We start from the raw sequence: 27,841 nt of genomic DNA, 5'->3' as shown, positions 1-27,841 counted from the left end.
TCAGAGCTGGTTGAAATCAGTTAAAAATAAAGGTGTATGTACCCGTCTAACTGTTAGGTCCCAAAAAGCTTACTCTCTCAAATAGGCATTATTCGCTATCTGGCTTGTTTTTGTATTGTTTTATTAGCAACTGTTCTTTCATTTGAGTTGCAGCTACAGATGCATCAAATTACAGACCATTGCTCTGTTCTCAGCATTGTTGCACGTGTGTTTGTGCTCTATAGGATTCAGCATTTCTTCACAGGCTGTAATGGAAGTCTTTAGTACATAGATGAGCTTTGAAGTTTAGAAGGCGAAGCCAATAATTTACTCGTGCAATTGCTTGATTCAAACCAGACAAATCTGGTTTGTGAATAAGCACATGATGTAGGCATCTAATTGGCCCTTCGTATATTTAGATAGGAGATTCACATATGTGCACTGTATGGATCAGTTATGGGCACATATGTATGCGTAATAACAGCAAAAACACAAAGGAAGAGAAAGTTTACATTCTTCGAGGTACTGCTTGCACCAAAAATACTGTACCAATTTTAATTCAGTTGTTGTTTGATTCTTTCTAGATTCTGAACTTTGCCGAACCTTTGACTCTACCTCCAGGCTGCTGGAATGTATTTTCTTTGAAGCTCAATGTGAAAGACGCTGTAACAAATGTGCTTTCTAGTGTTTGTTTGGCCACAAATGTGGGAGTAATGTTTGAAATACCTCTGCAGATACATTCAACTGTCTCCAAGGTATTGTATTCAGTTGTGTTGAATGATCCTTATGCACTGCAAACCAAACTGCAGCAGCGTCTGTCTTAGGCCAGAAATCTGTCCCTTAGTCCTGAAAGAAGAATTTACTGGTGCTTCTCTTGAAACCATTCTGTAGCTTGAGAAGTTAAGCCCCCAGAATTGAACAGCGATGGGATTACAGTTCTCTAGGCAACCTTAATTCTTTTCTTTGCCTCGTCCAAATTATGCACTGAGAGGTTGGAATTTGTCCTGTTGTTTTGTCACATGGTCAGCTGTAATTATTTTTTTTTTTGTTTTTCCAGCAGGGAGATCTTAATTTTGAAGCGATTGCCCACTGCGATATTCAGTGTTACTTGGGAAAGTCTGATTCAGGTAGGCTTGTCTTGGTTTTTTTTAGGTGTCTGATGGTAATTGTAGAAAATTAATTTTATGTAGTAGGACTTCTAATAAGAATATTGAGATTGTTCATATCAGTACTTACTTTTATGTCTTTCAAAAACATGCACTTTTGTGGGAGTATATGAATGGCTTCGAGTAACCTGTACTGAGTACACTGCGCAGAACTTCAGACCTCTAATTCCATAGCATGTGCTAAGCTATTGTTCTGTCTTGAAACATTGTTTTGGACTTGATATTTAAGACTCTCCTATAAATTCTCATTGGCAGTGTACTGCTCCTTGCTTTTTTCATATGCACGTTCTCCGGAGATGTTGAGGTAGAATGATAAAGCTGTCAGCTAGCTCAAAGTGATTAGAAAGTGTGCATAATCTGGGTCCAGATCCTGGCAAGTCTTTGATGAAAAACAAAGAAACAAATGTTGACCAATATCCTGCGTTTAGCAGGAGTTAAGTTTGAAGGCCTTCTCTTTGTTTCTCACAGCAATAATTTCATAGATTTCTGCAAAAGACCATTTATCAGGCCTAGAAAACAGCATCCTTAATGCTGTATCGTGCGAAACAGAAAGAAGGGGTCTCATTCTTTCTGGAACTGCGGAATCTATCTCCAGATACTGTAATGCTGGGAGCTGTTTTAGTCAGTGAAATGTAAAAAGGAGAATTGAGGTGACATATGGAAACACGTGGCTTGAAGAACTGTTGATACATACGCACACTTAGGTACATAACTTAAAAGCAAGTGTTTGGTTTTGGGTTTTTTTTAAATCTATATAAAGGAATATTGCTGATACAAGTGCATCCTCATTGCTTACCTTCTCACCATTCTAATAATAGACATAATCAGATCTTTACATACAGGTATTCTGCCTCCTAATTTAGGATACCAGTATTTGTTAAATAGAAAAGTCTAATGCACAAGCCTGAAAATACTGACCTAAAGAACTTGTAGCTAGATTATTCCAGTCATCATCAATCTGGTTACTTTAAACACTAAGGATTGTAAAATAAAGTACATGTACTTTCAAAATAAGCCATTTTTGTTTTCTTTCAAAAGAAATTTGCTTTTCTAACTCCTTTCTGCTATGTGAAAATGCTTGAACAAATACGAATCTAACTTTCTAAAATGAGTTAATCTTTAGACTTATGTAAAGCCTTGCAATTTTATCTTAAGAATTTAAGAAAATTGTTGGCACCTCGAAAAGAGAAGCTAAAATGAAAACACCATTTCTGCCAACCTGTGGGATTTGGTTTGCTCCCTGCTGTGCTGTGCTACTATAATTTTGTACCATTATGTAGACAATAGTATATGATGTTGATAATTTATTGGCATCAGTGGAGAGTTCTGTGTAAAGACTACTGATAACATAATGACTTTTCAATGGCATCCATTAGAAATAGCAACAGTAAAAAGGGCTTACTCTAGAGCATACAAAGCTGGTGCAATACCTGTACTCTTGTTTGCGTGTAGACTTACTGTGGTTTTGCAGATGTGTTTCTTTAAGCAAATCAGAAATGGACAGTAAAATCTATATACCCTCACATATGCCTGCTTTGAAGGGAAAAAGTGGGTTGCCTTTTTTATTCTTGTGTCAAGACCCTTTGCAGCTACTGATTACTTGTGTTCAGAAGTAGACTGATGGAAGGAGGAAATGTTATCTCTGTAAAATATGAAAAATCTGTTATCGTTTTAGCAAATCTGCTTTGGCAGAAGAGCCTCTCTCTGGACCGTTCTGCCTGGGATGTGGATTCTGAGCTTGCAAGTGAACTATATGAAAGATGGCAAAAAATAAGGCGTGGGGAAGCCTGCAGGTCTGTATAGAATCTGTTGAGGTTCTTAATTCAAGCCAATACAGTGTTGTAAGAAAGAATGTTTCTGTTCTGAAGTATTCTTAATTAGAACAAATGTTTTTGACCTTGCTGTGCTTAGGTATCTTGAAACACCTGGAGTTTCAGAGCACCCCAGACACCCCCAGCTTCCATTTCAAGGCACTGCCAGCCATTAATAAATGTTTCAGATGCCCAAACTTTAGAATGTAAATAATGTTCTGACTGTAACAACCCCACCACAGCTACCCAGTGTAAAAGCAGTCAAAGCACGTTTTACCAGATCATTTATGGAGTAGTACAAGTCCTTCATCAACAGGTCGCGTAGCAGTCTTTTCAGGATCAGGGTCTTTGAAGAGCTTATAAGGTTTTTAGTCCCTGGCCTAACAGATACCACATATTGGGGATGTTGGGAAGGAAGCAGTCACTGTGACTGAGCAGTTCTTGTAGAGTTGGTGTATCAGTGCCCTCAGCCCCTTTCCAGACTAAGTAGGTAGAACTGTGAAAACCACAGTCGTGTTGCAGGTGGAAAAGTGGAGACTGAAGGGATGCACATAAGTTACACTGACTGTCCACTGCTAGGTTACAGCTTTATGGGCTCTCTTTTGTGAAGAACATTTTCAAGGAAAGATCAGTTGATGTAATTGTAGGTCCTGGCAAATAATCTTTTTTTTTTGGTTCATTGTTTGAAGAAAAAGGAAAACAAAATTAACAAAGCTTTCTGGTTTTGCCAATAAAGCAGGAGAAGTATTTTGGGATCAGCTGGCTTTATTCACCAGAAGAAGACTGAAGAGGAGTCCTTTGCCTTTTTCTTGCCACGGTTGACTACAGAGCCTGGCCTTACGCTCAACTTCAGTGCCACAGCAGTTAAAAGTAGTATGGTGAGGATGGTTGTTGTTATGCTTTTTCTGAGTTGATGTATGTTTCGCTTGCTTAAATAACAAAGTCTGCAGTTAATATTTGATGATGCTTAGCATTTTCATACTGCTTATAGATCAGTGTTTTGAAGACTAATTTAAGACACCAGATTTGTATCCCTTTGGCTCTTTGATAAGTTCTCTACCTACCTAGTTATAATATTTTAATACAAGGAGAGGAGTAAAGCAGTGTAGGTCTTAACTAACAATTGTTTGCGGTTGTTAAAGCTTTCCTTGCGTCATTGTGGAAGTTACGTGCTTGTGGTAAAATAATTGAACAAGGGACTAGGGATAGGGTGTACTGTCATTAACGATGCCTGTGGTTACAGGGTGGCCTTCCTCATGCCACTGCCTTATGTAACAGAAGTGTGTAAAACATCTGCAAGAGATGCAGCCCTTGAGATCAGCAGAGCAATGTGTCTTCCAACCACACTGACAGTTGTTTCTTTCTCGTTTGTCAGATTTAGGTCACTACTAAACTAACCTGGGCCAGAACCAGTCATATGGAGATAGTTTTCATATGCACATATTGTGAATTACCTTCATATTCCATTTATGCCATTAAATTGTCAGTCATTGTAGTAATGTGTATAACCAACTTGCACTCAGGCTTCTGTAAGAAGGGGTGGCACCTCACTAACTTCACCTTCTTCTGCGGAAGAGCTTTGTTCATGTCTGCCTGCGTAAATCAAAAGCCAAATAAAAAGGTTGTTTGGGGGGTGGGGGTGGTCTGTATTTTTACACATGCGGTTCTTTGTGCACTTTTAATCGTTTTTGCAAATGATGACGTTGCAGTGACATGTCCTGCTGTTCCGTGCAGTTTTGTGCACATATGATTATATTGCATTAAGACAGAAGCCAAGTTGAAGTCCCTTGAAAATGCAGATCATATTGCCAGTGCTGAATTATTTTACCTTCCAGTTCCCAAGTATGTAGTTTTTAACTATTTCTTTTCCCCTCCAAACTATTTAGGTAAAATATTTCGTACTAAGAAACCCTTCGTCCTTCCCAGTTACGTTGCAGCTTCTGCCTGTTTCTTACTACCCTGATCCCCACGCTTCACTGAGTCTGCTCAACAAATGGTAATAAGTATAACTATCTCAGGATACTGTTTTCCCTTTTAAAAGATCTATTTGCCATGCCTTATGATTGTTGCTTATTGTTTCTTCTAATTTTTCAAAGTGTAACTTAGGTGGGGACAAGGTTCTTACCCATTTTGGAAAATATAATCATGTTCAGAGCAGCTCCCTGTATGATGCATGACTTTGTAATGTACCTGATCATTGATAAAACCAAATCGAGCATGTTTTCAGCAATTTTGTCTGCCAGCTGTAAACTATAATTGATCATCTTTTAAGATCTGAGGCTTAGTGCAAGCTTGTGCAAACTGCCCAGGTGAGGGGAGCAACTTGCAGAATTGGGGATGTGCATCTCCCTGCAAGGCTGGTTGGAAAGTATACAAACACCAGAAAAAGGTTTTCTTCTTAGCTTTTTCTTAGGTAAAAACCCTGGTTGAAGAGGAGCCAGGAAGAATTCAGGTCCAGAGCCGGGAACCCCACTGTAAATGTTTAGGGCCAGCTAAGCAAATGCTGCTACATTGTTTTGAACTTTCTGGGAAGATTGAATGCAAAATCTAGATAAGAGTTAGATGAGCAGTATAAAGGGTCATGGTGAGGTGGGCTGAAGTTCACCAAAATAAGCCCTGGCTGTCACACTTAACTTTGAAAAACTGTATAGTTGGTAGGACTATTTGCTTGTTTGGAGCCAGTGGGACTACTCGTGTGCTTACGTCTAACTTGCTTATTCAGGGTCCAAATCCCTGTGTAATTGCTTCCTTAACCTCATTTCTTCACATACGTATGTGTATGTGCATATATATATATATATATGAGCATGTATGTGTATATATATGCACATTAATAACTACATCTGTTTGTATACTAAATATAATTTCCACATAGACTATTTCTAGTGATTTGAAATTACATTTTCTCTGTATTTACACACTTCTGTTTCTGCATGTCATCTAGGTTTACCAGAAATCACATCTGCTAAATGGTTCTTTTTAAGCTAATGTCATAGAAAGTTGTGACAAGTGAATTTCCAGTTCAGTGGCTGGAGGTTCACTGGTCCTCTATAATCTAAATTTTGCTTATTGGTTTTCTTATGTCTGTTTTTAATACCTTAATGTCAAATGTTTATAATTTGCTCTCAAGCAAATAATCAACTGCTGTTAAGTTAATTCGATTTGCAAAGAATGTGAAAGAAAACAGGAATTTATCCCAAACAAATCATGAGCAGAAAGAGGAATATTTGAGCAAATTAATGAGATTTGATAATAATTATTTCTAAACAGTTACGTGGGCAGAAAAAGCTTTGGGGCATTTGAGTGGCTTAGAAATTGTGTTTCTTGATTGTGATCTTTTCCAATATTGTATGCTGAGAGATCTAAAATGCCCAGCCATTTGTCTGTTTTCCAAATGTGTGGGATCCACATAAAACTGATTTGTAGTGTATTCTGTTAAAATGCAGACCCATGTTTCCACTGTATTTCACATCTGCCAGAAAGCAATTGTAAAAGTATTCTTTATTTAAGAATAAATGCCAGCACGTAAAAATAAGTCAGTGTAGTTCTGACAGACTAGGTTTGAAGTGCTTAATTTTTTGTTTTGGTTTATTTAGGTTCGGCATAAATGTGCAAGCTATTAATTTCACAACCACTGAATTCAGGCTCATGGATGAATGTTCTCACAGGGTAAGATGGCTAATTTTGATAGAAGTGGTCTGACACACTAGAAAAAGCTTTTTCTAGCCACACTCCATGTAAGTTGTTCCCAAGTGCTATGTAAAGCAATTTAAGAGTGTTTTCTTGAATCTCTGTCAGGCTTGTATCTTTGCGGTTAATTTTTTTCAGAGTGTGAGTCTGTTTTGAAAACAACTATAGGGAGGGAGCGTGCACATGCCTGTTGCGTGTGTGTGTGACAAGGCTGCTGTTTGCATTCTGTGTTGGGGCTTAGATTTAGCCCCAAGTTGACCATGAAGTGTCAGGCTTTTGAGTAGATGATGTCAGAAGCTAGCTCATAATCTCTTCAGTAGAGGGAAATACTGTCCCGTAGTTCAAGGGAGAAGACTGGATTTCTACTCTTCACCTCAGTCTCATTGCAGCTCCCAGATTCAGGTTGGAATGTCATGGTGCTCTCTGGCTCCCATTGCCTCATTTCTAACATGAGTGTGATAATACTTGACTGTGCCACACCAGTGCTGAGCTGTGGTTATACTCTCAGGTGTTGTGTCATGCATGACAGAAATAGAGAAAATGCTGTATTGGGGATGTTCACCTATTCTGATGACCAGAGTACTGTCCAGGGTACCCAGAGAATTTCTTCTTAGACTTCTAGTTTGTGCAAAAGCCTGGAACTGACACATTTTCCATGCTGTTTGGGCATGCTGCAGCCACAGCTTTAATGTCTTATGTAGATACATGTTTCTGCACATATGCTTTAAGACCTTAATGAAAGATTAGTACCTTATAAAAAGAGGAGACTGTGTTTGCTACGCTAATCAAAGCAGACCTTTCCTTTCTGGCAAGAGTTGTAAGAGTTGTTGTAAAAGAGAGGAGACAGCAGTTCATAAATTCTAGCCTGTAGGCACACGCTGAAAAAGAGAAGGTAGTTCCACTAGTACATGGGTAGCAGTGAGTTTCCACAGTCCCATACACCATACTCTTGACCAAATGGAAAAATAATGGTAGATCTGTACATCAATGTGTGTAATATCTGGTTTTCATTAGAGACTTGAAGAGCTAGGGGGAACACGTATGGTTAGGTAGGTATTCAGCACAGATCTTGGCTTGTTAACCAAATCACTACTTGTTAATATTTACATTTTTTAATTTGTCATCATCTCCCTAGTCACTTTATATACATGGGTAATGAATTGTTAGGCTCACATTTGAGTGCATGCGTATCTTTGTTTGTAGGGAGTGACAGGGTGAAGTCTGCAAATGCCATATGTGGTTTGCTTTTAATAAATATTGACTGTTAAATGGAGGTTCTGTAACTTTTTTTGTATGTTCTTTTCTTGTAAAATAGACTAAGAATAAAAACATTTTGGACCGGAAAAGATCAGGAAAAACCTTCAGTACAACAGCCATGAATTGAAAAACAACCGAGCAAGAGCCCATTTTGTAATGTTTGTGGTTGTTTTCACTGCTGTAGGTGTCTGATCACCCCTTTCTAAGAGGAGACCCCCAGTTCTGGAATAGAAAGTTTTAGGGCTATTTTCATTTTTTTTAATAGGAAAAAGAATAAACAGCAGTATCGAAAACAAACAAATGAAAATTTACATTATTTCCAGACTCCGTGAACTTCTGGTAGTTCTGGTCTTCAATTAATATGGTAGGGAGTTCGCTTTGGCTTGTTTCCAGTGACTCAAATGATCAACATATTTGCCAACAGTCGCTTTCTCACTTAAATCAAGTTGCAGGTCTTACACTGGGGGTATAATGGTTGCCACATTTCCCTGTGCAATCAGTATACTGTCAGTTCTCGTTGTGTTGTGAAGTGTTTCAGGATTCCTTGAATATGAAAGACACTATAAAATTTCTTTTCCATCTGAGCAAATAAAAACTGTTTTTAAAAAATGAAGTAATACATTCCGCATAATAAGTGCAGTAATATGAACTTTTGCTCAAATAAACAACTTTATCTGATGTTTTATGTTGTCAAATTGAAAGACTTTTGTATAACAAGTTAGCGGTTACTGCACCTTGCCAAAAATATCTTATGTGGTGCTAAGTGGAGATGTGCTTTCTTTATTGAGATCTTTAAACACACGTGTTTTCTGTGAGTAAGAAGTGCATTTTTGTTTAACAGAATGTACGTCAAGAGGATCTTGTCAACAAGAAATGCAGTTCTGAGCTGCTTTGGTTAAGTTTACAGCCACTGGAAACCAGAAAAGTTGGTGTAATTTTTACACCAGTTGACTACAAAAGAGTAACTTCCCTTATTTTAATCAGGTAAGCAAAGTTTCAGTTCTAAGTGAGAATCAAGCAACTCAATGTAAAAATGAATTTGCCACATCTTAGAGCAAAGACAAATGGTCAAAATTTGAAAGTCAGAATATGTCCAGTTTCATAAAAAATGCTTAAAGGGTCTTTGTGCCTTGTTTATCAATCGTTTAAAAATAGAGCCTTTTTTTCTTGATCAGTGGGTTTTAAAATGCATATGAACATACTGAGACAATTTTAAGTTGAGAGCGCAACACATTGGGTGGCTTTGCTATTTTCAACTTAACTCCATAAGGACAGGATTTAAGTATCCAGTGAGTCTAGCGTGCAGCTGCACATTGGTCATCCCTGGAGGAAAAGAGAGTTTATGGAAGAAGCAACCATTTTTACTGGGTGCCACTGTTGTTGTCCAGTGGCAATGGTCACAAAACTTGTTCTTTCACTGTGTGAAATTCACTGGTGACTGGTTCTGGAGTGATCCTGTCTGTATTTAGCGGAAACCCGTCGAGGTGTGGCCAGTGATTCTGTTACTGAAACACCATTGTCTTGGCACCTAGAAAGCAGAGGTGTGATTTTGCAAACTTCATTTGTGTTTTAGTGGCTGATTGTTTGATTTTTATATTATGGCAGAAACAACTTGACTGTTCTGGATGTGGTCAATGTGGAAGGCTTTGGAGCCAAAGAATTACTCAAAGTGGGGGGAAGACTACCTGGTGCAGGAGGATCTCTTCGGTTCAAGGTGCCGGAAGCTACACTAATGGACTGCAGACGACGTGAGTAAGAAGAAACAGGTCTCTGATTTTGTAGCTGGCTGCATTACTCCGTAGTGGTACTGATACGGTACAGTAATGTTAAGTAAACAGAATGTTGAAATAGAAGCAGCTGAAGAGCTTGGTCATGAGAGGTGTAGATTTTGTTTTCTCAAAACACTGACTGAGGATAGTTACAAATTCTAGAAATACACTATTGCAAAACAGTGTGTATTAAAATGTCGGTCACTTCTGAATTTTTTTTATTAGGTTGTAAGTAAACATAACAATTTATTTATAAACATAAGACAATAATTTTTAAGTACTGTAAAATAATTATTCTTTTTTTTTCCTTTAAGAACTGAAAGACAGCAAGCAAATTCTGTCCATTACAAAGAACTTCAAAGTGGAGAACATTGGGCCTCTTCCTATAACAATTTCATCAATGAAAATCAATGGTTACAGTTGCCAAGGATATGGATTTGAAGTGTTAGATTGTCGGGAATTTTTCCTGGCTCAGAACTCATCACGAGAGATCAGCATTGTGTAAGTACTGACAAATTTGCTGACAAATTAACTTAAGTGGAAATTTGAAATAATTAATTTCAGTAACAGACACTCCAGTAGCACATCCGCACACAAAATTTGGTGAGCTTTGAATATAAATTTCATAAGCATTTCCCCTTTTCAGTAAGGGTAATACTAACAAATTGATAACACAATAATGTTTCTTTATAAGACTCCATTATTTTTAAAAAGCAGCATACATGCTTTTATCAGTGCATTATGAAGTAATAAATTAAAACAAAAGAGTTGTCACAATAAAAGAGTAAGAAATGCTCTGCCACTAGCCTTTTTTTAATTGTTATTCTCTAGCTTGTCCCAAGTAGGCTGACCACAATCTAGTCATGTTTTCCTAACATTGCACATAGTCTAAAACCGATTCTTTTTTAAGTCTTGTTGACTGAAAGTCATGACTTAAACACAAGTAGAGTTAATATTATTGTATTACAGCAACTGCGGTTTCATATACAGCAAGTATCACCTCTGCCGATTGGAAACGCAAGTCATGCCTTCTAGCACTACCCATGGCAGTCAAATAGAATAATGGTATGGGTCAGGGAAATAAGTGGAAGAGGAGGCAAATCTGATGTTTTCTTCTGCTTTCCCTATCTTTCCAGCCTTGTTCTAGACTTAACTCTAGTACCTGGCCCTTTCCAGAGTAATGCTGCCTCTAGACTTGACAGCTGTGCTTTTGGTAAAGAGTGTTTCGGTTAACATGAGTTGATCATGTGCACCTCCTTGAGAGAAGGAAAACGAGTCACAGTAACGAGAGTATTGTGAAGAGTCACAATAAAAACCTCGTATTTTACTGCTCAAAGATGACCACAAAGTCTTACCTCTGTTAGGTGCTAATGCCATCTGCATAGTCTAAGCAGACAGTGGTCACTTATTTCATTGTCTTTTTTCATATTATTAAATCAGAAGTTATTTTGTATTTTTTGGTATCAGTGTGACTTCAGAAAGTGAAATTAAGCCCAGTAATGACAAAATAACACCAGCTCTGTCTGCTTTTCCTGACAGATTCACTCCTGACTTTACATCTTCCTGGGTAATCCGGGAGCTTACGTTGGTGACTGCTGCTGATTTGGAGTTCCGGTTCACGCTCAACGTGACTCTTCCTCACCATCTGTTACCACTGTGCGCAGATGTGGTGCCAGGACCCAGCTGGGAAGAATCTTTCTGGAGGCTCACTGTCCTCTTTGTAAGGTAATGCTTTCAGGGCCCCTGCACCAGTTCGAAAGGGACCCGCCTGTGAAAGATCAGCAAGCACTTTGGGCTTGTGTTAGATTTTCAGTGGTGATAGGGCCTAAATCTTTGCTGCATCTGTCTCCCAAGAGCACTGCCAGCTGGCTGTGACAGCTTAGGTGTGATGCGGTAGCTGGTGATGGAGTTGTCAAGCATTTCTTGCTGCTCCACCTGATAAACTTCCAGGTTAAGGCTGTAAAAAGGAGGAGCTAGGACACCCTCACAGGAATACCCAGGGGATACTCCCCTTGCTTGAAGACTTACTCCCCCAGCAGTAGAGACGCACATGTAACGTATTAGTATCTGAATGCCATAAGTGGAATCGAGCGGACTGGTAGATTATCTTTAAGTATTTCTGGAAAATTAACATGAATTTTATTTATAAAGTATCAGACAACCAAGTGAGGACCTGCCTTTCTTTCTGCTTCTCTCCTCCTTTCACTTGTTAAAAAATATTCATGTTTATTGTTAGCTTTTGCTAGGCACACTGCTAAACAGGCTACCCCAGAAAGATGATTTGGCTTGTGTTAGCAACAAGTTGCACAAGTAGCAACAAGTGCTTAGTTGCACAAGGTAAACTGCTTTTAAGAGGACTGTACCTTTGTACAACAATTAAGGGTTCTGCTCCTATGCATATTCTTTTTTTTGTCTTCCTTTACCAACCTTACATACTGTGTAGTGTGAACTGAATGTTGTATTTGTCACAGATGACGTCCAGTGCTTTCATCACACTAACCCAGAATTCCTACAATCAGTACTAATAGGCAGTGAATGTGAATGTCGTAGTGATACACACACGTGCCGCTGCATACCGAACTGAGAACCTGATATACACTGTGATTCTGGTTGCATTGTTGTTTTGACACTGAAAGCAGAGCACAAATGAAGCAACAATAATGACCGCATTACATGGTTCTATATGCAACAGAAGGAGATTACAGGGAATCAGGAAATTCTCATTCTGTTTTCCTGCTGACAGAGTTTAAACTGCATGATTGAGAAGGTGGTTTGATGAGTTACAAAGATTTTTATTCTGATCGATTTATGTTTGGTGCAATTAATACAGCAGAGAGAAAGAGATGATATTTTGTAGCTTCAGTTTTAGTTCAGAAGTATGGTAGCATTTGTAGCCTATTTTATGCCAGCATTTTCTCTAAGAGGAGACAGTATTAAATAAATATCAAAATAATGACATAACTATGATGAATTAATAGGAGGTCCACAGAAGACCGATAGGTGTCATACTATGATATATTGCCATTGTGTTGTGGTGAGACTTACTTCTAACTGATCTTCAAATCAAGTATTAGCTTTTTTGAATGGATTTTTTTTGTTAGATTTTTCTTCTTTGAAAAGCTCATGACTGAGTTATTTTATTGAGAGAATAACTAGCAAGGGCTACAAGGAAAAAAGGAAAAGTCCATTACAACTGTTATTTATTTTAAACTGTATTTGGAGTTTTCTCGTCTGTCTTCTTTCTTAGAATTTATTAACAAAATATTTGAAAAGTGCATCTTGTTAGAAGCTTCTAAACTGTTTCACTGAAAATCGTAGACACCAGTATCTGTTGTTTTCCTTGGCAGTTTGTCCCTGCTCGGAGTGATTCTGATAGCCTTCCAGCAAGCCCAGTATATTCTAGCAGAGTTCGTGAAATCAAGACACAGGCCAAATCCTAATTCCTCACCGCAGCAGAACAGCAACTCTGTTGACGTAATCAGCTCTGATTCCTACAAGTAAAAATACTTTTTTCTTCTTTTGAATTGCCTTTTTTCGTACCCTGTTTATTGTGGAGTGATGCTTTCTGTCTGTATTTTGATATTGCTGTGGGTTGGTTTAGAGGAGGTAGCGTTCTAGGCAACCTCTTCCAGAGAGCTTTCAGTCTCGTGGTGTATATTCATCTTCACAAAAGAGAAATGGAAGAAGTCAAGGGTTTATTAATCTTGTATGTTTTCAGTAATACTAGGGTAAAAATTCTGTGATGGAAGTAAAGGATACACCATGTGCAGTAGCCATGGTGGAAAGAATGGAAAATACATTAATGGTCCTCAGATCTGACCCTCTTGCGTGGTCAGTTAGGCACTTATTCACTGAAGCATATAAGTGCGTTTTGAAGTCTGAGCACATACTTAGAGTCTTGCTCAACTCCTACTGAAATCAGAATGTGCTTAGCTGGTATGATAAATTGAAGACTTAATGCAGTTTCACGGCTTGTGAATATGCCCCCTCCTTTCTTTCCTTACAAAAATATCCTAGCAAACAATTCATGATAGCTTCATAGATTAAAACAAAACTGAAATAATTTATGTTTTTCTCCAGGGGAAGCTGCAAGACATTTATGGATTCCTATAGTTCCTCAGATAAAGGTAAAGGGAAGGGCTTCCTGTCTGTAGGCACTTCTTCCAGCCGAAGTCAGAATGCAGCAAAGAGAAGTCCTGCGACCTACAGCCACTCTCAGAAGAAACACAAATGTTCAGTTTACTACAGTAAACAGAAACCAAACACAGCAGCTGGCAATGCCATTGCAACTACTGATGAGAAACAAAATCAGATTGCGGAGAACCAAATCTCAGCACCAAAAGAGGACATTTGCACTGATGTTGTCAGTGAGAACTGGGTAACTCTAAAATATGCAAGTGGCATAAATGTTAACAAGAATTTAACTCTTCCAGAAAACTTTCTGGGCAAAGAAGAAAATGCACTGAAAAATACAGTTCTCATTAAAAATACTTCTTCAGAGTGTGATCTGAAGGAAGATCTTCAAACATGTATGTTTCCTAAGGAAACTAACCTTAAGACTTCAGAAAATCTAATTGAGCTCAAAGAACAGGATTTCTGTCCTGTGAAGATGTCCAAGAAGCTACCTGAAAGTCACTTGTCCAGAAATCCACCTCAGCAACAGCCGGAACTGCGAGAAATTTCTAGGAAGAATAGTGGTAATTTTTTTTCAATTTCTGTCGGTCAAAATTATTGGGTGAAATCTTCGGTTGAGCTCACTGCGATCAGGATTTTGTCTTTTGCGTGGGACAAGGAGATGTGGTATTTCTTATGTGTTAACTATGATTTATCTGTTTACGTTCCTAAGGAAATAGCTTGCATTAAAAGTTGTTTCATAAATCACAGATTTTCCTCGGTTTACAGATTTCAAGCTTGTGCTGTAGCATTTTAATGGTTAAAATAATTGACGTCATAGATCTGCTTATAAAACTCAAATTGCCCTTGTCAAATATTCAGAAATATCCCAGTTTGCGATTTTCACGTCCACTGAAAATCTGATGCCTGAGAGTCACCAAGCAAGCACATTGAGTACTGGTTGTTGAGAACTCCTTTGAGAAAACCACCTAAAATAACAAAAGCTGACCTCAAAGTATTGTGAAATTATATTTTGTAGGAATCTGCAGATCAATATTTCTCTTAATAACTGCATAGCTGTATTTTTTTACCTTGTTTAGGTGTTGGGGTTTTTTTTAAGTGTGGAACTAAGCTGCCAGGGAAGTCTTACCTCTTAACTTTGCAACTCGAAATTTTAAGAGCAGCTTGAGAGCACCTGGGGGAAATTGAGAGCGGGGTAGGAGAATGTGTCCTCTGGAAGCTTGGCTTTACTCAGGCACTCGGCAAAGCAATTGAATGCTGAAGACTGGCATCTGTTGTAGCTGTGGCAGAGTTTATTTAGTGAGACATCACGGAGGGATTTCAGGCCCTGCTGTAGTGTGTAGTTGTTACCCTGCGCCGGTTGCTTCCTGTTGTGTCGTTGCCTGTGAGATACAGTGGGTAGCTGTGTGCTGTCTCAGGTGGAGGCAGGATAATTTCACTCATACTTACAAAGTACTTTGAAATTCTTCATGTGCTCGTAACCTGCAGTGTTGTTCGTTCTTTGCTTTGAATTAGGAAATCAGCTGGGGGGGGAATCATAACTGTATTTACGTGCACAGGAAAGTAATTTTGAGTACAGGCTGTGGAAATCATAGTTATGTGTAAACCAGTTGGGAGATATCAGACTTATTTTCATTGACAAAACTTCCACCTTGAGAGAGTGTTTCAGGAGTACTGACAGTTTACTTGTATTCAGTGGTAAAGCATGACAGGTTGTCTATTAGCACTTGTGGTTTTCTGCACTGTCAGGGATGTGAGTATTTCTGTGTTTCAGGAGGTTTGGTGGGATAAATGAAGTCTAAAAAGTACCATGTTGCAGTGTTTGTATTTTGATTATAGTTACAGACCGGTTTTTGTGCAAACAGGGAGCCTTCAAGACCTCAGGTACTTGCATGTTTGTATACTGGAGAGCAACGGAGCGTTTTTTAGAGCTGTCAGCCTCCCTTGCCTGGTGTCTCCCCTGGTGTTTCATTCACAGGGGCTCCGTTTGCCATCACTGTGTGCCTGCTCCAGAGGGACGAGGGTGGCTGACTTAGAGCTAAGATGTTGTAGTTGGCTGGTAGATAGGAAACCTTAAAAATGTTTGAGTGTGCCTTTCCCATTTGAGAAGACCAGTTCAATGCGATAAGCAATGGCATTTCTCCTGCAGAGCAGCCGAGAGTCTCGGTAGCAGATCATTGTGGATGTATTGCAGGTATCTGAGTTACCTGGAACCGATCAGAGGTGAAGTTAATTCTGCCCTGTCCAGCATTGGCAGGGCCCAGGCAGAGGGCTGTGACTTGATGGGAACTCAGCTAGTTGTTGAGGCGGACTTCCTCTCATTTTCTTTATCTCTTGGCTTTTGTTACACAAGAGTTAATTCTTCCTCACAAGCCCCTCAAGAAAATGAACGTTTTACTGCGGAACCCATCCTAAAGAAAGGATGACTTCCCTTTGTCTTCATAGTGAATGCAGAGGGCACTTCAGAGACGTAAAGCTCCTGATTTCGATCCACCCATTTTTGAAAAGCCTTCTCCCCACCCAGCTTGCAGGGTTTTTTCTGTTTGCTTTTTAGCCCAGTATTCTCTGGCTTCAGATTCTGCCTTACAGACCCATGGCTGGGACCTGAATAGCTCAAAATCAGATGGAATGAGCAGGACTTGTGAGCTCATGTGTGCCCATGAGCATGAATCAGCACAGAGCTACTTTTTGCAACTTCTAATAAGATTTTTTTATACAGCATTAGCTTTTGATGTTGAAATTTTCAGCATCATCAGCCTAGAGGTTAGTCTCCTAGTGTTTTGGAAAGCAGCACAACTCTGGTTTTAAAGAAAGGTAGAAGATACTGTGGTTGTGATTGGGAGTCCATTCTCTTCCTAAGCAAACTGATGTTACTGTTTGATTGTAGGGAATAGCCAGCAAGTGCCTCTCAGGAATGAAACAGAAAACTGTGAGACTTTAAAAAAGCAGATCAACCTAAAACCTTCCACGGAGAAAAAGATTAATAAAGGACCTAAGGAAGAGACTCCATGCTGTGCAAAAGAAGAGATTACTTCTTCTGAGGTTTGTATTGTGATCTTTCTGCTTTTCAAATTTTAAATGATCTTTTTGTTGTTTATTTATACATACAGGTATGTAGGTATATGTAGGGACTGTTACATACTGTCACAGGTTTGAAACTGTAAATCAGATGAATGAGGAAGCATGCAGACATGCTGCCCCACATCCATTGCATTTTAATGTTGCTTTGTAGAATGATGAACAGTTTGGGTAAAAATTTAAAACAGCCCTTGTACTGTGATACTGGATGTATCACAACCAGAGATATTCTTCGTTATTGTCAGAGCAGGCACAAACATAATGGAATCTAATGCCAGCTGTCAGCCACAGTAGTAACGTGGGAACATACTCCGGAGGGGAGATGTCCTAGATGAGCATATCAGCCTTCGTTTGCAGACCTGATCTGCAAATATAGGGCTTTGCATCAGAAATTTGCGTTTGAGAATACAGCAGGCAGAAACCCCTTAATAGATTGTGAAGCTGCTGAGAAGGATCATTCTTCACCCCTGGTTTCTGAGCACGATAAACACAGCAGCACAACACTGTGTTGCAGGCAGCGTAAAACAGTTAAAGAACTTTATTGGGTAATTAGTAAACCCAAGAACTTGGATTATGTTTGTATCCTGTCTACTGGATAGGAATCCCATGGCAAAAAAGTTGTAAGGAGGAATTGCTTGCCATGCTTGAGGAATATGTATCAGAAAAGACAGGATCTAGTCTTGTTTTGGGAACTGTTGCTACAAACTTCTTTCCCTGTGTGGCTGATGTTGCTCAGTTTATTTCTTGCACTTTTGAAAATGACTATTATTTGTTGGTTAACTTACCCCATAATTTCCTCAGCTGTAATTCAAATGAATGCCTTCCCCCACCCCCCAGCTGCTGAGGAAAGGGAGGATTTATTTCTGCTGAACTTGCACACAAACTGATCATAAATCTGGCACATTTTTTGTTTGTTTTTAGCACATTGGGAATTTTATTGACTGCTTTCCTTTTTCTCCCCCTATTTTTTTATTTCCCTGGAAGTCAGAGCGAGATGCTGTGAGGGGGAAAATGCTAACATTGGGAATTCAAAAATTTCTCTCTCGTCATCTGTTGGTGTCTTGAAGGACAGAGTCTTGGAAAGGCTGGTCACATTGATGCTGCTGGAAAGAGGATGTGCTGTGGAAAGGCACTAAATCATGAAGTAACTATGCATTTGGGTCGGGTTATTTTGTCCAGAGAAATTTAGCTAGAAAAATTCAACGGAGTTCATTTACTGCGGTAACTTCTTTTTATAATGTATGTATTGTCTCAGCTCATATTTTTACCTTTAGCAAGAAGATGTATATAGGAAGAAGAAACCTCAGGAGAAGAAGGAAGGAAATGTACCAAATATGAATTGGAATAGAAACAGAACATCTAGAAAAAATAAGAAGAAGAATGTTAATATATCTACAAGGTATGTATTGCCTCACCAAATCATAAAGAAATCCAGAGTTGCTGTAATGTTTCCGCAGATTTTGCATAGTACATTAGGCAGGATTGCTTTATCTGTTTAAATAAACACACTTTAATCCTGGCCTGAGCCTTTATATCTAAGAATCTGCAGTACTAAGTATCACCCGAAAAAAAAAAATAATAAAATTTCCATTTGTAAATCTGCATGTGTATAGACACACCCCATTCTGCATAGCAGTGGTTGCTCTCCCTTATAGTCTGGAATTTGCTGTCTCTGAAGTTTGGATGGTTAGCTTCCTTTCCATTGTGTATTGTGTGGATAAAATCCAGCCATGTATTCTCTTCAGTGGAAAAAAGAAAAATAAAATTGTTGAAATGATTCCACTTTCAGGAGAATCATCTGCTACATTGAGTAACTGAGGGAATGTTGTCCTCTAGTAGTTTTGAAAGAGGAAGACAAATATGTAGAAAAGAGGCAGCAGCTTGCATTTTTGCCATACTGATTAAAAAGATAAGAGCAGCACTAGGCTCAAAAGAATTTTGAGAGCACCTTGGGAAGTTGGGTTGGTTTTTTTTCCCCTGAGGTTTGTTTAAATGCATTTCTAAAGTCAGCTGTAAACTACTCTTAATTATTTTTAAAATTTGAGTTATTTGGATTGTTGTTAAAAAAATACCAGTTATAAACTGCTGCTAGAGTAGAAACACTTGTGAGGAGAAAATCCTCCTTCTTCCCTCTGCCAGTCCTTTGAATTAAGGTCACAATCCTACAAAGCCTTCACAGACTTAATTTTTATTGCAAGTCATCCTATTGAGGTCAGTGGACTTAACAAGGAGATTGTAAATCTGAAGGAGCTGTTACAACTCATTATAAACAAATTACTATTCATTGTGTGGGAAGTCAGCACATGTCTAAATCTTTGTAGGATGCACACCTTTGTAGGTAGGAAGGATAAAAAAATGGGAGTGAAATACTGAAATTTGGTGTCTGTTCCTTGAACTGATTCAGCAGTTGCTACTTTCTGAGTTAAGATGTAACCATTTCCTTCCTGTAAAAACTTGACAGCTGGATTTTATTCATTTTCCCTTAATACTCTCTGATTACAAGATTGGATCCAGATACTTCAGTTTTACTAGCAAAAACTTAAGATTACTTCAGATGATGATTTTATTCTAGTTATAGTTATGCCAGTGAAATAGACATAGGACACATTTTTCTGTGTAGCTAGAGCTTCATACAGTGCTAGACTGTGCTTATCACTATAACATCTGATTGCCTTCTGCAAATATTTTAGAGAATGGAGTTAAACATACACACGTTGTTTTACTTCTCCCCCAAGAAGTAGCCTGCGTGGTGGGATATTGCATTTTGGGAAAGGTTTTTTAGGTTTCTGTAAAGTTGGGGAATAAGACTCCTAAACCTATTCCTTACCCCCTGTCCTGCCTCGATAGCTGTGTCAGTTGAAGCAGTTAATGCCTGAAAAGGAAAAATGCAGCTGAAATGTAAAATGCGAACATGTGTTTTTGGGTGTGGTTGTATCAGGGTCCCTGAGCAGAGTGAGTTGAAGCATATATGCAGTGAATTTGAAAGGCCGGATCTGAGAGCGAATATTGGAATAAGAGCCTGGTGTCCTCAGGGTAACGGGGAAAATTGTAAAGCAGACCAAAAAACTGGGAGCTTGTCTATACAAGGAGAAACAGGTATGCAATCTTAATTGTTTTAAATGGGGGAAGAAATGTAATGTGGGTTTTGTGGCAGTAGAGCTGTATTCCTTCTGTGAGAGACTTGTGCTTCTCTCCGTTTTGAACCCTGACGCAAAGATGGCAGGACTGGCACCATGCAGTGCCTGAAATAATACCTGCTCACTTCTGAAGGGCTCCGCATGCTTTCTCCACGGGGTTGGTAGGTCGTGCAAATCAGAAGGTGAATCAGTCTGAAGTCATAATCCACCAGTCCCAGCTGAAGGACTGAGAGTCTGCTTGTGTGTTCAAATTAAAGCCAGTATTAACTGAGGTGGCTATATTGCGAAGGCTACCTTTACAATAGGCAGGTCATTTTTTAAAAACTGCTGCTAGCTTTTGGTACTTGCTTCCTGGCTTTCTGTCAGGATATTAATCAGCTTTTTTTCCCTGGCTTTTGAGAAGAGGAGGGCTGAAGAAGGCATCAGTGTTTATAGGATTGTCCTTTGCCTCCCTGATGAGATAACAAAGGAGAATCTATCAGTTATGAATTTATTACTTGGAACATTTGTCATTGCTTTCAGTATGCATGTTCCTACAGCCAGGATATGTTTCATGTTTAAAATATTAACTATATATTTCAAAGAACTGTACGGGCTTCCTATTTCAAACTGTGCCTCTAACTGCACTGTACCCTAGCTTGCATTCTTTGTGCTGGGGATGTCATGTAGATCATAAGCTCCTTGTGTTGGGCTGGCACATTTTATCTTGAGGCTATCAGTAAATATTATTTTCTGTCCTATTGTCAAGAATTTCAGAGAATCCATGTGAACTCATGTTTCAGATGACTTTTCACTGAATCTTCAGCTGAAAGACTTTCTTAAATGTTTTGTGTTGTTTTGGTTTTGCAACTTCTTTAGAAAGCTTTTATCAACGGTCCAAAAAGAAGTGTTTGGAGAAGTTTTGTTCTGATTCAAGCTCAGATTGTGGAAGTTCTTCGGGAAGCGTTCGTGCCAGTCGTGGGAGCTGGGGTAGCTGGAGCAGTACCAGCAGTTCGGATGGAGATAAAAAGCCCATGATTACTGCCAGGCATTTTCTTCCTTCCAGTAAGTCCTGCAAATACCACCTCTGCACCGTAGTGGGCAGCGTTTCAGCATTCCTTCTGAAAGGAGAAGGGTACTGTAGCATGGGGCATGTAACTTGCCTTTTATAGGTGAGAAACATAAGGAGAGATTTGAAGAACTTGGTACTTGGAAAAAAAAAAAAGTACCAGAAGTTTTGTGGAGACAAAGATGAGCCGTCAGGTGACAGAGAAAGTGTCAGACTCTGCACTGAGGAAGCCACACAATTAGTTTTTGTGGAAAGATGGCAGAACTGAGAGTTACTAGTCAAAGCAATTTATTCCTTTGAATTTATGTTACATCACATTATTCTTAGAAAAATACACTCTTCTTGTTAGAGTTATGTAAGAAAATGCACAAATGAGCAATGTGCGAAAGCAGTTCAGATCTGAGGATGCTGGGATTGGATGGCAGTATTCGACGCATAAGTAGCCAGGAGACCCGAGCCACTTGATTATATAAGAAATGGGAACTGTGTTCATTAGTGCAGTTTTTTGAATGCCTGAAGATCATTAAAGTAGTTGAAAATCTGAACCCTGTCACCGCCATCACTATCCAGATTGATGTAGCACTAGCAGTAAATTTTAAAGAAAGTGCTGAAGTGACACAAGTAAAACCAACTTTAAGTACCTGAAAAAAGCTCTTTGGGATAATTTAAAGATGTGCATGTACTTCCATGTGTGTTTGTGTATGTGTAAAACTTTACATTACCAAAAGATACAGTGTGCAATGTATTTGAACCTGCAATCTAATAGATAATGAATTGTGTGCACAGGTGACTTTTTTGTTTGTTCAAATTGTAATGCCTCTTAAAATAAGTAATTTCAAATTTGAAATTAATTTAGTAGTAACAAGGAACCTCTCCATCAAGAGTGTGTTAATCCTAAAATACACTTAAGACCATGTGGAAGTAGATAGCGTGCTTTGCAATAAATGCTGTTAGTGGTACTCCAGTCTGAGAGGAAAACTTGGTTAACACTATTGATGAGTCTATTTGTGCGTATGTATATTCTGTGCATACTTCTTTTTTTAGGATCTCTGATTTTCACAGTCATTCTTTTCTTTAGGAGAGAATATTTCACAAAATGATTTTCCATCTGAAACTCCTATCACTTTAAATCTGTCTCATAACATCTGCAATACCAGGTAAAAAAAATTGAATCTATGCCTGTAAGACATTAAAGAAAGACCACCAACTTGAAATCTTGTCTCATTTTGATAAATTATACCTACCTGCTGTCTTGTCAATCTTCTTCAGTAGGTAAAAAGATATATGCAAAATGGATTATGCTGGGGAAATACAATAAATGTTTCCAAACGTAAAAAAAACTTGGGGGAAAAAGGAAATTGTTTCTCCCCTCTCATTTCTTCCAGATCTTAGCAACTTACTACATTGCCATTAGCACTTAGCTATATTAAAGTAATAATGCTTTTTTAAAAAAGGTGGGAGCGAGACTTTCAAGTTGATGTTATTCTTTTAATGGGAATAATGTTCTCCTAGGATATACAGCATGAAAATTGATTCTCCCCTCCCCCACATTCCTTTCTGCCTCTTTACTGTAGTAGAGATAGCATCTACAATTTTTATTACTACGAGTCCTCATTTCACTTCTCATTCATGACTCTGTTTTCACTAGCAGAAATAATTTAATCCTTTTCCTCTGGGATTCTGGTGCTTGAAAATGTTCCCTTTCCACTCATTGACTGGTTTCTTTGATGGGATTTGGCAAATATGAAATTGATATTCATGTGTGCCTACATGTCTTCATGCACATAAAAGTAAACTTGCCTGAAAGTTGTTGGGAGCATTGACACATGATGAGAGAACCTACCTTCATGGACTGCAGCTTGTTTTCTAATTTTAGAGAAGAGCTGTTGAATTAATTTGCAATAGGTTGATACTTGGATAATAAAAGTGGGGTCATTAAGATGTATTAATTTTGTTAATTTTGCATGTGTAATAAGTAGCTGGCTTTTAATTGAGGGAAAAAGCTGTTAAAAAATGCACAGGGGTAATTCAAAATAAGAAAAATCAGGAGAGAAAGTGGGAAAGCAATAGCAACCGTGATGTTGATTAGAATGTGTTTTACATCTCTGTATATTTCTTTTCAAATACTTGGATTATGAAACATAACAGTGCCTAGACTTAAAAAATTAAATTTTCTTTTCATTCAGCAGAGACATGAACAGCATCCCCCAGTATCCTGAAACCTTATGTCCCAATTTCACTGACATAGCTGCAGATCCTGACAAAAATAAAGGTCAGTTACTTTATTAACAACTGAAGCTGTTTTTTGCACACTTTGTCAAGCAGTTTCAGTGATGTTGCTAATAATGCTTGTGTACACCAACTTGATAGATGTGTTGTTATTAGAACTTGACTTCTAAACAAGTTAAGAGCAAAGTTAGCAAATGAAAACATAACCTTGATGGGTTTTGCTGCATCTTCTCTGTGTATAGACAGCACTTAGCTTTCAACTCATGTTTTAGGTATTCTTTGTTTTTTCATCCTCTTGCTTTGCACAGATTTAAGTAATGTGGTTGGGAGATCAAGAGCACGGGCTGCTGTGCTAAAATGAAGCTCAGCATCAAATCAAATATGGCCATTTTTCTCTCTAAATTTCCACAGTCGGGACTTGCTCTCTTCGAAAGCAATAATGAATGAGGTTGGGTTGAGCTGTTAAAACTCTTGAGTTTTCATTGTTTGTACCTCAAAGGGAAGTAATATTAATTTGTTGAGTGGGATTCATAAAAGCAACAGGCTACATGGTGAGGTGGAATTTGAGAGCTGGTTAGGACACGTGGTTCTTCGGGCAGCAGAACTGCCTGCTCGTGGCTGTCCCTTCTGCTGTAGATTTAACCTGTGTCTGGTAGGATACAAATGCTGATTAAACTTTTTCCACGGTAGCAGTAGTAATAATATCTATCTTGTGAAATAAATGAAATAGAGCTAACTTTGCAACTGTTGCCTTGTGGAGACTGCTAATTTGGTTTGGTGGCTTTTTGTTTGTTTTTTTTTTCTCCACCTCCCTGTTCTCACAGAGCTGATAGGAACCAAGTATCTGTGGGCAGTCAGGGCACTCAGTCCACAGAGAGCAGCACAATAAGTATCTGCCCTAGGGGCTGAATACGGCTGTAACGAGTTCATGCAGTGTTTAGTTGTGGATGGCTCTAGTCTATTAAAAGCTCGACCCTGTTCCCACTCCATTTGTGTGGTTGGACTTCAGAGATGGTTACTGACTGATGGTTGAGGCGAGGGGGAGACTGGTGGGGATCGCATCCTTGCCGTCTGTCCTGCTGTGAGGAAGGGTGCCGCCTTGGTGCTGGTGGCTGACGACTTAAGGACTCTCTGTAGGAATTTCTTGCCCTGTGAATTTCAGCTTCTTGGTTCAAGTCTTTTTATATATATTTTTTAACAAATAGAAATTTTGAGATTCATCACAAAGAAAACAGATTGCTTAGTAACTCTGGACTTATTATCTAGCATACAGCCCTTACTGTGGATCTGAGAATAAAGTGTCATTGTGATATTCAGAGTTTGTGGAGCCTCTTCCTGTTGTTCTGCATTTCATTCCTTTTTCCTTTTTAGGTCTTTACCCAACAGGAGACTTGTGGCCTGCTCAGCCAGTCTGCCTGACAAACAGTTTAAACTACAACCTTGAGAATAATATACCGTGCATGATCCAAGAAACCCCCTCTGTCCACAACAGGCAAGTTATGTTTTATGTAAAAAGTATGGGTAACGCTTTGTTCAGGTTTCTGTGATGCAGAGGACTGTACTTTGAGCTTATCTTATAATATTTGTAAGGCAGCAGATAGTTAAAGTAAAATTCTTGCTGTTACTTCAATCTTAGTTCTAGTTGTTTATGCGCTTCCATTAGTATATCATGATTAATTTTGCTAAGACAAATTCACTGGTGTTCCTGCTCATATGTAGGTATTCCAGAACTTCTTTCAAATTTAATTAAATACTTTTTGGAAAGCTTTTAATTTCTTATACTTCTTTTGTATGGCCAGGCAGAGGGCCTGGCTTTTAGGTTTGTTTTCCTCTTGATAAATACATAGCTTCTGTATCTCACGGGGTGTGTTATGCGGAGTGTACTCGTGTTAAATGCCACGAACAGACGTTGTTAAAGCCAAATAGTCCAGTTTGAAGATGCTGTAAGGATAAAAGTTGGTCTGTTTGAGGCCCCGTGTATATTTGGGTTGATCTTCCTGTACTAATAAACTTGAGTAATTCTGATACTTCACACTCTCCAGTCTGCAAATTTTACTAATGAAAGATGCACTACAAATTAGTGAGAAGTACTCTGCCACCACATAGCAGTAAAATCTGGCCAGTTTTTCAGGTCACATCCTGTCATCCAAAATGACAGGGCGGTAGCGCAGAAATCCCCAAGTGATGGGCTTGTGATCCCAGCCAGCCTGCTAACCTCAGTTCTAACTGTCGTGTCAACAAACTGCAGCCCTAATGATAGGGAGTCTGTCCGACTCTTAAGTCAGATGAAATATATGGTCATTTGTGGCAGATTCTGTATTATCCTACTTTGCTTTCATACACCCAATCTCAATTTGGACTTTAAATGCAAAAAAAATCATGTAATTATTTATTCATATGTAGTAGTGATAACTTATGATAACTCGTTGCCTGAATGGTAAAACTGAATTAGCACAAGTAGACATGAAATCCTTTTATAGGCCTACGTTGTCCAAACTTGGACTTCTTCAAGCTCTCCGCATAGCAGGTCTTGTTTCACTTCTGACATGTCTTTAAGAACTACTTTTGAAAAGTCATCTTGAAATTCTGAAATTATTTTAATTAAAACAAGTCTAAATCCCTACAAATTATTTTACAGTTTAGGAAACATATTGTTTAACAGGACTTTAACACGTGTGGTAGGGAAAGTAGAATTCTCCATTTTAATTGCTATTCTCAAGCATGCAAACGCTTGAGAATGTGTTACATGTTCTTCTGTTTTAAATCACATTATTTCACTTCATATCTACTGTTTCCATGGTGGCGGGAAAGAAGTACAATTATTTTCTTTTTACAGAGGAAGAAGTTGAACCCAGTTAGGTGTTGCAGGACCCTAGTAGCTATCATTACAAGTTGTTCTTCTTCCTCCCAGAGGAAAAAGAGCTCAGTGAGGAGAGAATCACTGTGATTACGTAGTGGCAGAGTAGATAATGGCAGAATTGGCAACTGGAATGTGAAAAGCCTCATCAGCAGTTACACGTATTTTGCATCCAACAGCTTTATATTAAATAAGTATTTCTACATAATTTTCAGAAGTTCTACGAATTGTTTCTGACAGCAGATATATTTTTTTTCTTGGGACAGCTTCATTGACTGGAGTGCAGCTTGTGACAGCCAGTTTTCCAACATGTATTGTCCACTAGAGATGAACGAGTATGGTGCTTTCCCAGAAGGTAAGATGAAGCAAAGCTTACGAATTATCACTGAGCATGGTGGTTTTTTTCTCTCACCTTTTGTAGAACAAAAGGCTGAGCTTGTCTGTAAACATCTGGGCATTCATTGCTTAAGCGGACTTTACGGTTTCCAGCTGACTGGATGCTCTGTAGTAATAAATGATGTCTGCATGTGACGGATGAGAAGACTGGTCTTTGTATGGAGTTATTAAGGCTGAAAAGCCAGTATACAGGACTCTGTATGAGACGGAATAGGGGGAAATGCTTGTGACCACAGTATTACACAAATCTTTTTGCACAATTTTCTTTGTTTCCCCTCTGGCAGGCTTCTGCCTTCCAGTGTGTGAAACAGAAGGCCTCTTGTGACCAATTACCTTTCCAGGCTAGAGTTTCTTGGCTTGGGAAGCACACTGGCAGCAACCTAGAATTCTTTAGCATTACCTAAGCAATAATTAAAGGTCAGGCTACAGTATCACAGGCAGCATGGTGATCCCTCGGGTGCTTAGAGCTGAGGCATGTTGGCAGTGAAGCCGGGGTAGGCTCTGCCATGCACGTTCTGTGGCTAATAAAGACTCTGTTCTCCAGTAGAGAGATTGCCAACTCTTTATCCCGTCCTCCTGATAGCAATTTGTTAGTGAGTCCCTAATACAGAGTGGTAGTCTTGTTAACAGAAATTGTTACGCTTCGCTGCTGTGCTGCCCTGAAGGTGCCTGAAGTCACTGAAGGCTTAGGTCGGTTCCAGCCTGGCTCACTCCAAGAAGATTCAGTGTTCCTCCACAGAAATGTTAGTAGTGTTTATATTACAAAAGCCTTATTTTGTCTTTTTCCTGCTTTTATAAACTGCAGAAAACATGAACTACCCCAGTGGCTTCCCAGGTACTGCAGCGGTGCAGAACACAGCCTTCATTGACCAGAACTGTCCCTCCACCTGGAACGCACCTCCCAACATGCCACCTACCTGGGAGCCCACCAGTTACGTCAACTCCACAGTGAGTACTGTCACTGCGAGGCGCTGCCTTCGTGTGCCTCTTCAAAGCCTTCCCAGTGCATTCCTCTCTTTCCCCTACCTGTTGCTCGCATGTTCTTCATGAATCCTTTAAGTAGCCAGATGTGTGTATTTGATGCTGGCACTGGTAGCATGGCTTTTTTGTTACTGGACCTTGCCTGTGAAATTTTAAGACAGATCTTTTTGCCTGAAAATTGACTAAAACTATCTTACATATGGAAAACCATTTTGGACTTATGTAGTCTCCTGAGACTTTTTCCTATCAAAATCAACCTTTCCAGATGAGGGTGAAACACAAAAACTGCTGACAGCAAACCCCAAAGAG

The 27,841-nt window shown here is 39.0% G+C and overlaps 1 protein-coding gene across 14 annotated transcripts in view; it reads left to right on the top strand.

The window, feature by feature from the left end:
• The window catches only part of TMEM131L (transmembrane 131 like), an 83,264-nt gene that overhangs the window by 53,901 nt on the left and 1,522 nt on the right, over nucleotides 1-27,841 (top strand). For 9 of the 14 annotated variants that reach the window (XM_054824176.1, XM_054824170.1, XM_054824173.1 and 6 more), the window contains 21 exons: nucleotides 564-734; nucleotides 1,037-1,106; nucleotides 2,821-2,938; nucleotides 3,693-3,834; nucleotides 4,843-4,952; nucleotides 6,553-6,625; nucleotides 8,745-8,887; nucleotides 9,509-9,651; nucleotides 9,987-10,173; nucleotides 11,212-11,397; nucleotides 13,020-13,169; nucleotides 13,753-14,369; nucleotides 16,694-16,848; nucleotides 18,159-18,283; nucleotides 19,823-19,980; nucleotides 20,880-21,065; nucleotides 22,148-22,226; nucleotides 23,256-23,341; nucleotides 24,670-24,790; nucleotides 26,422-26,510; nucleotides 27,357-27,499. In XM_054824176.1, coding sequence (XP_054680151.1) covers nucleotides 564-734; nucleotides 1,037-1,106; nucleotides 2,821-2,938; nucleotides 3,693-3,834; nucleotides 4,843-4,952; nucleotides 6,553-6,625; nucleotides 8,745-8,887; nucleotides 9,509-9,651; nucleotides 9,987-10,173; nucleotides 11,212-11,397; nucleotides 13,020-13,169; nucleotides 13,753-14,369; nucleotides 16,694-16,848; nucleotides 18,159-18,283; nucleotides 19,823-19,980; nucleotides 20,880-21,065; nucleotides 22,148-22,226; nucleotides 23,256-23,341; nucleotides 24,670-24,790; nucleotides 26,422-26,510; nucleotides 27,357-27,499 — 3,252 coding nt within the window. Of the gene's footprint in view, nucleotides 1-563; nucleotides 735-1,036; nucleotides 1,107-2,820; nucleotides 2,939-3,692; nucleotides 3,835-4,842; nucleotides 4,953-6,552; nucleotides 6,626-8,744; nucleotides 8,888-9,508; nucleotides 9,652-9,986; nucleotides 10,174-11,211; nucleotides 11,398-13,019; nucleotides 13,170-13,752; nucleotides 14,370-16,693; nucleotides 16,849-18,158; nucleotides 18,284-19,822; nucleotides 19,981-20,879; nucleotides 21,066-22,147; nucleotides 22,227-23,255; nucleotides 23,342-24,669; nucleotides 24,791-26,421; nucleotides 26,511-27,356; nucleotides 27,500-27,841 lie in introns of those variants that run through there. The other 5 variants (XM_054824171.1, XM_054824174.1, XM_054824172.1 and 2 more) reach the window with 4 other exon arrangements.

The sequence above is a fragment of the Grus americana genome, chromosome 4 (genome assembly GCF_028858705.1).
Source record: "Grus americana isolate bGruAme1 chromosome 4, bGruAme1.mat, whole genome shotgun sequence".
NCBI classification, from domain to species: Eukaryota; Metazoa; Chordata; class Aves; order Gruiformes; family Gruidae; genus Grus; species Grus americana.
The sequence above is the reverse complement of the archived record's forward strand: the minus strand, read 5'-3'. Positions and strand labels throughout refer to the sequence as shown.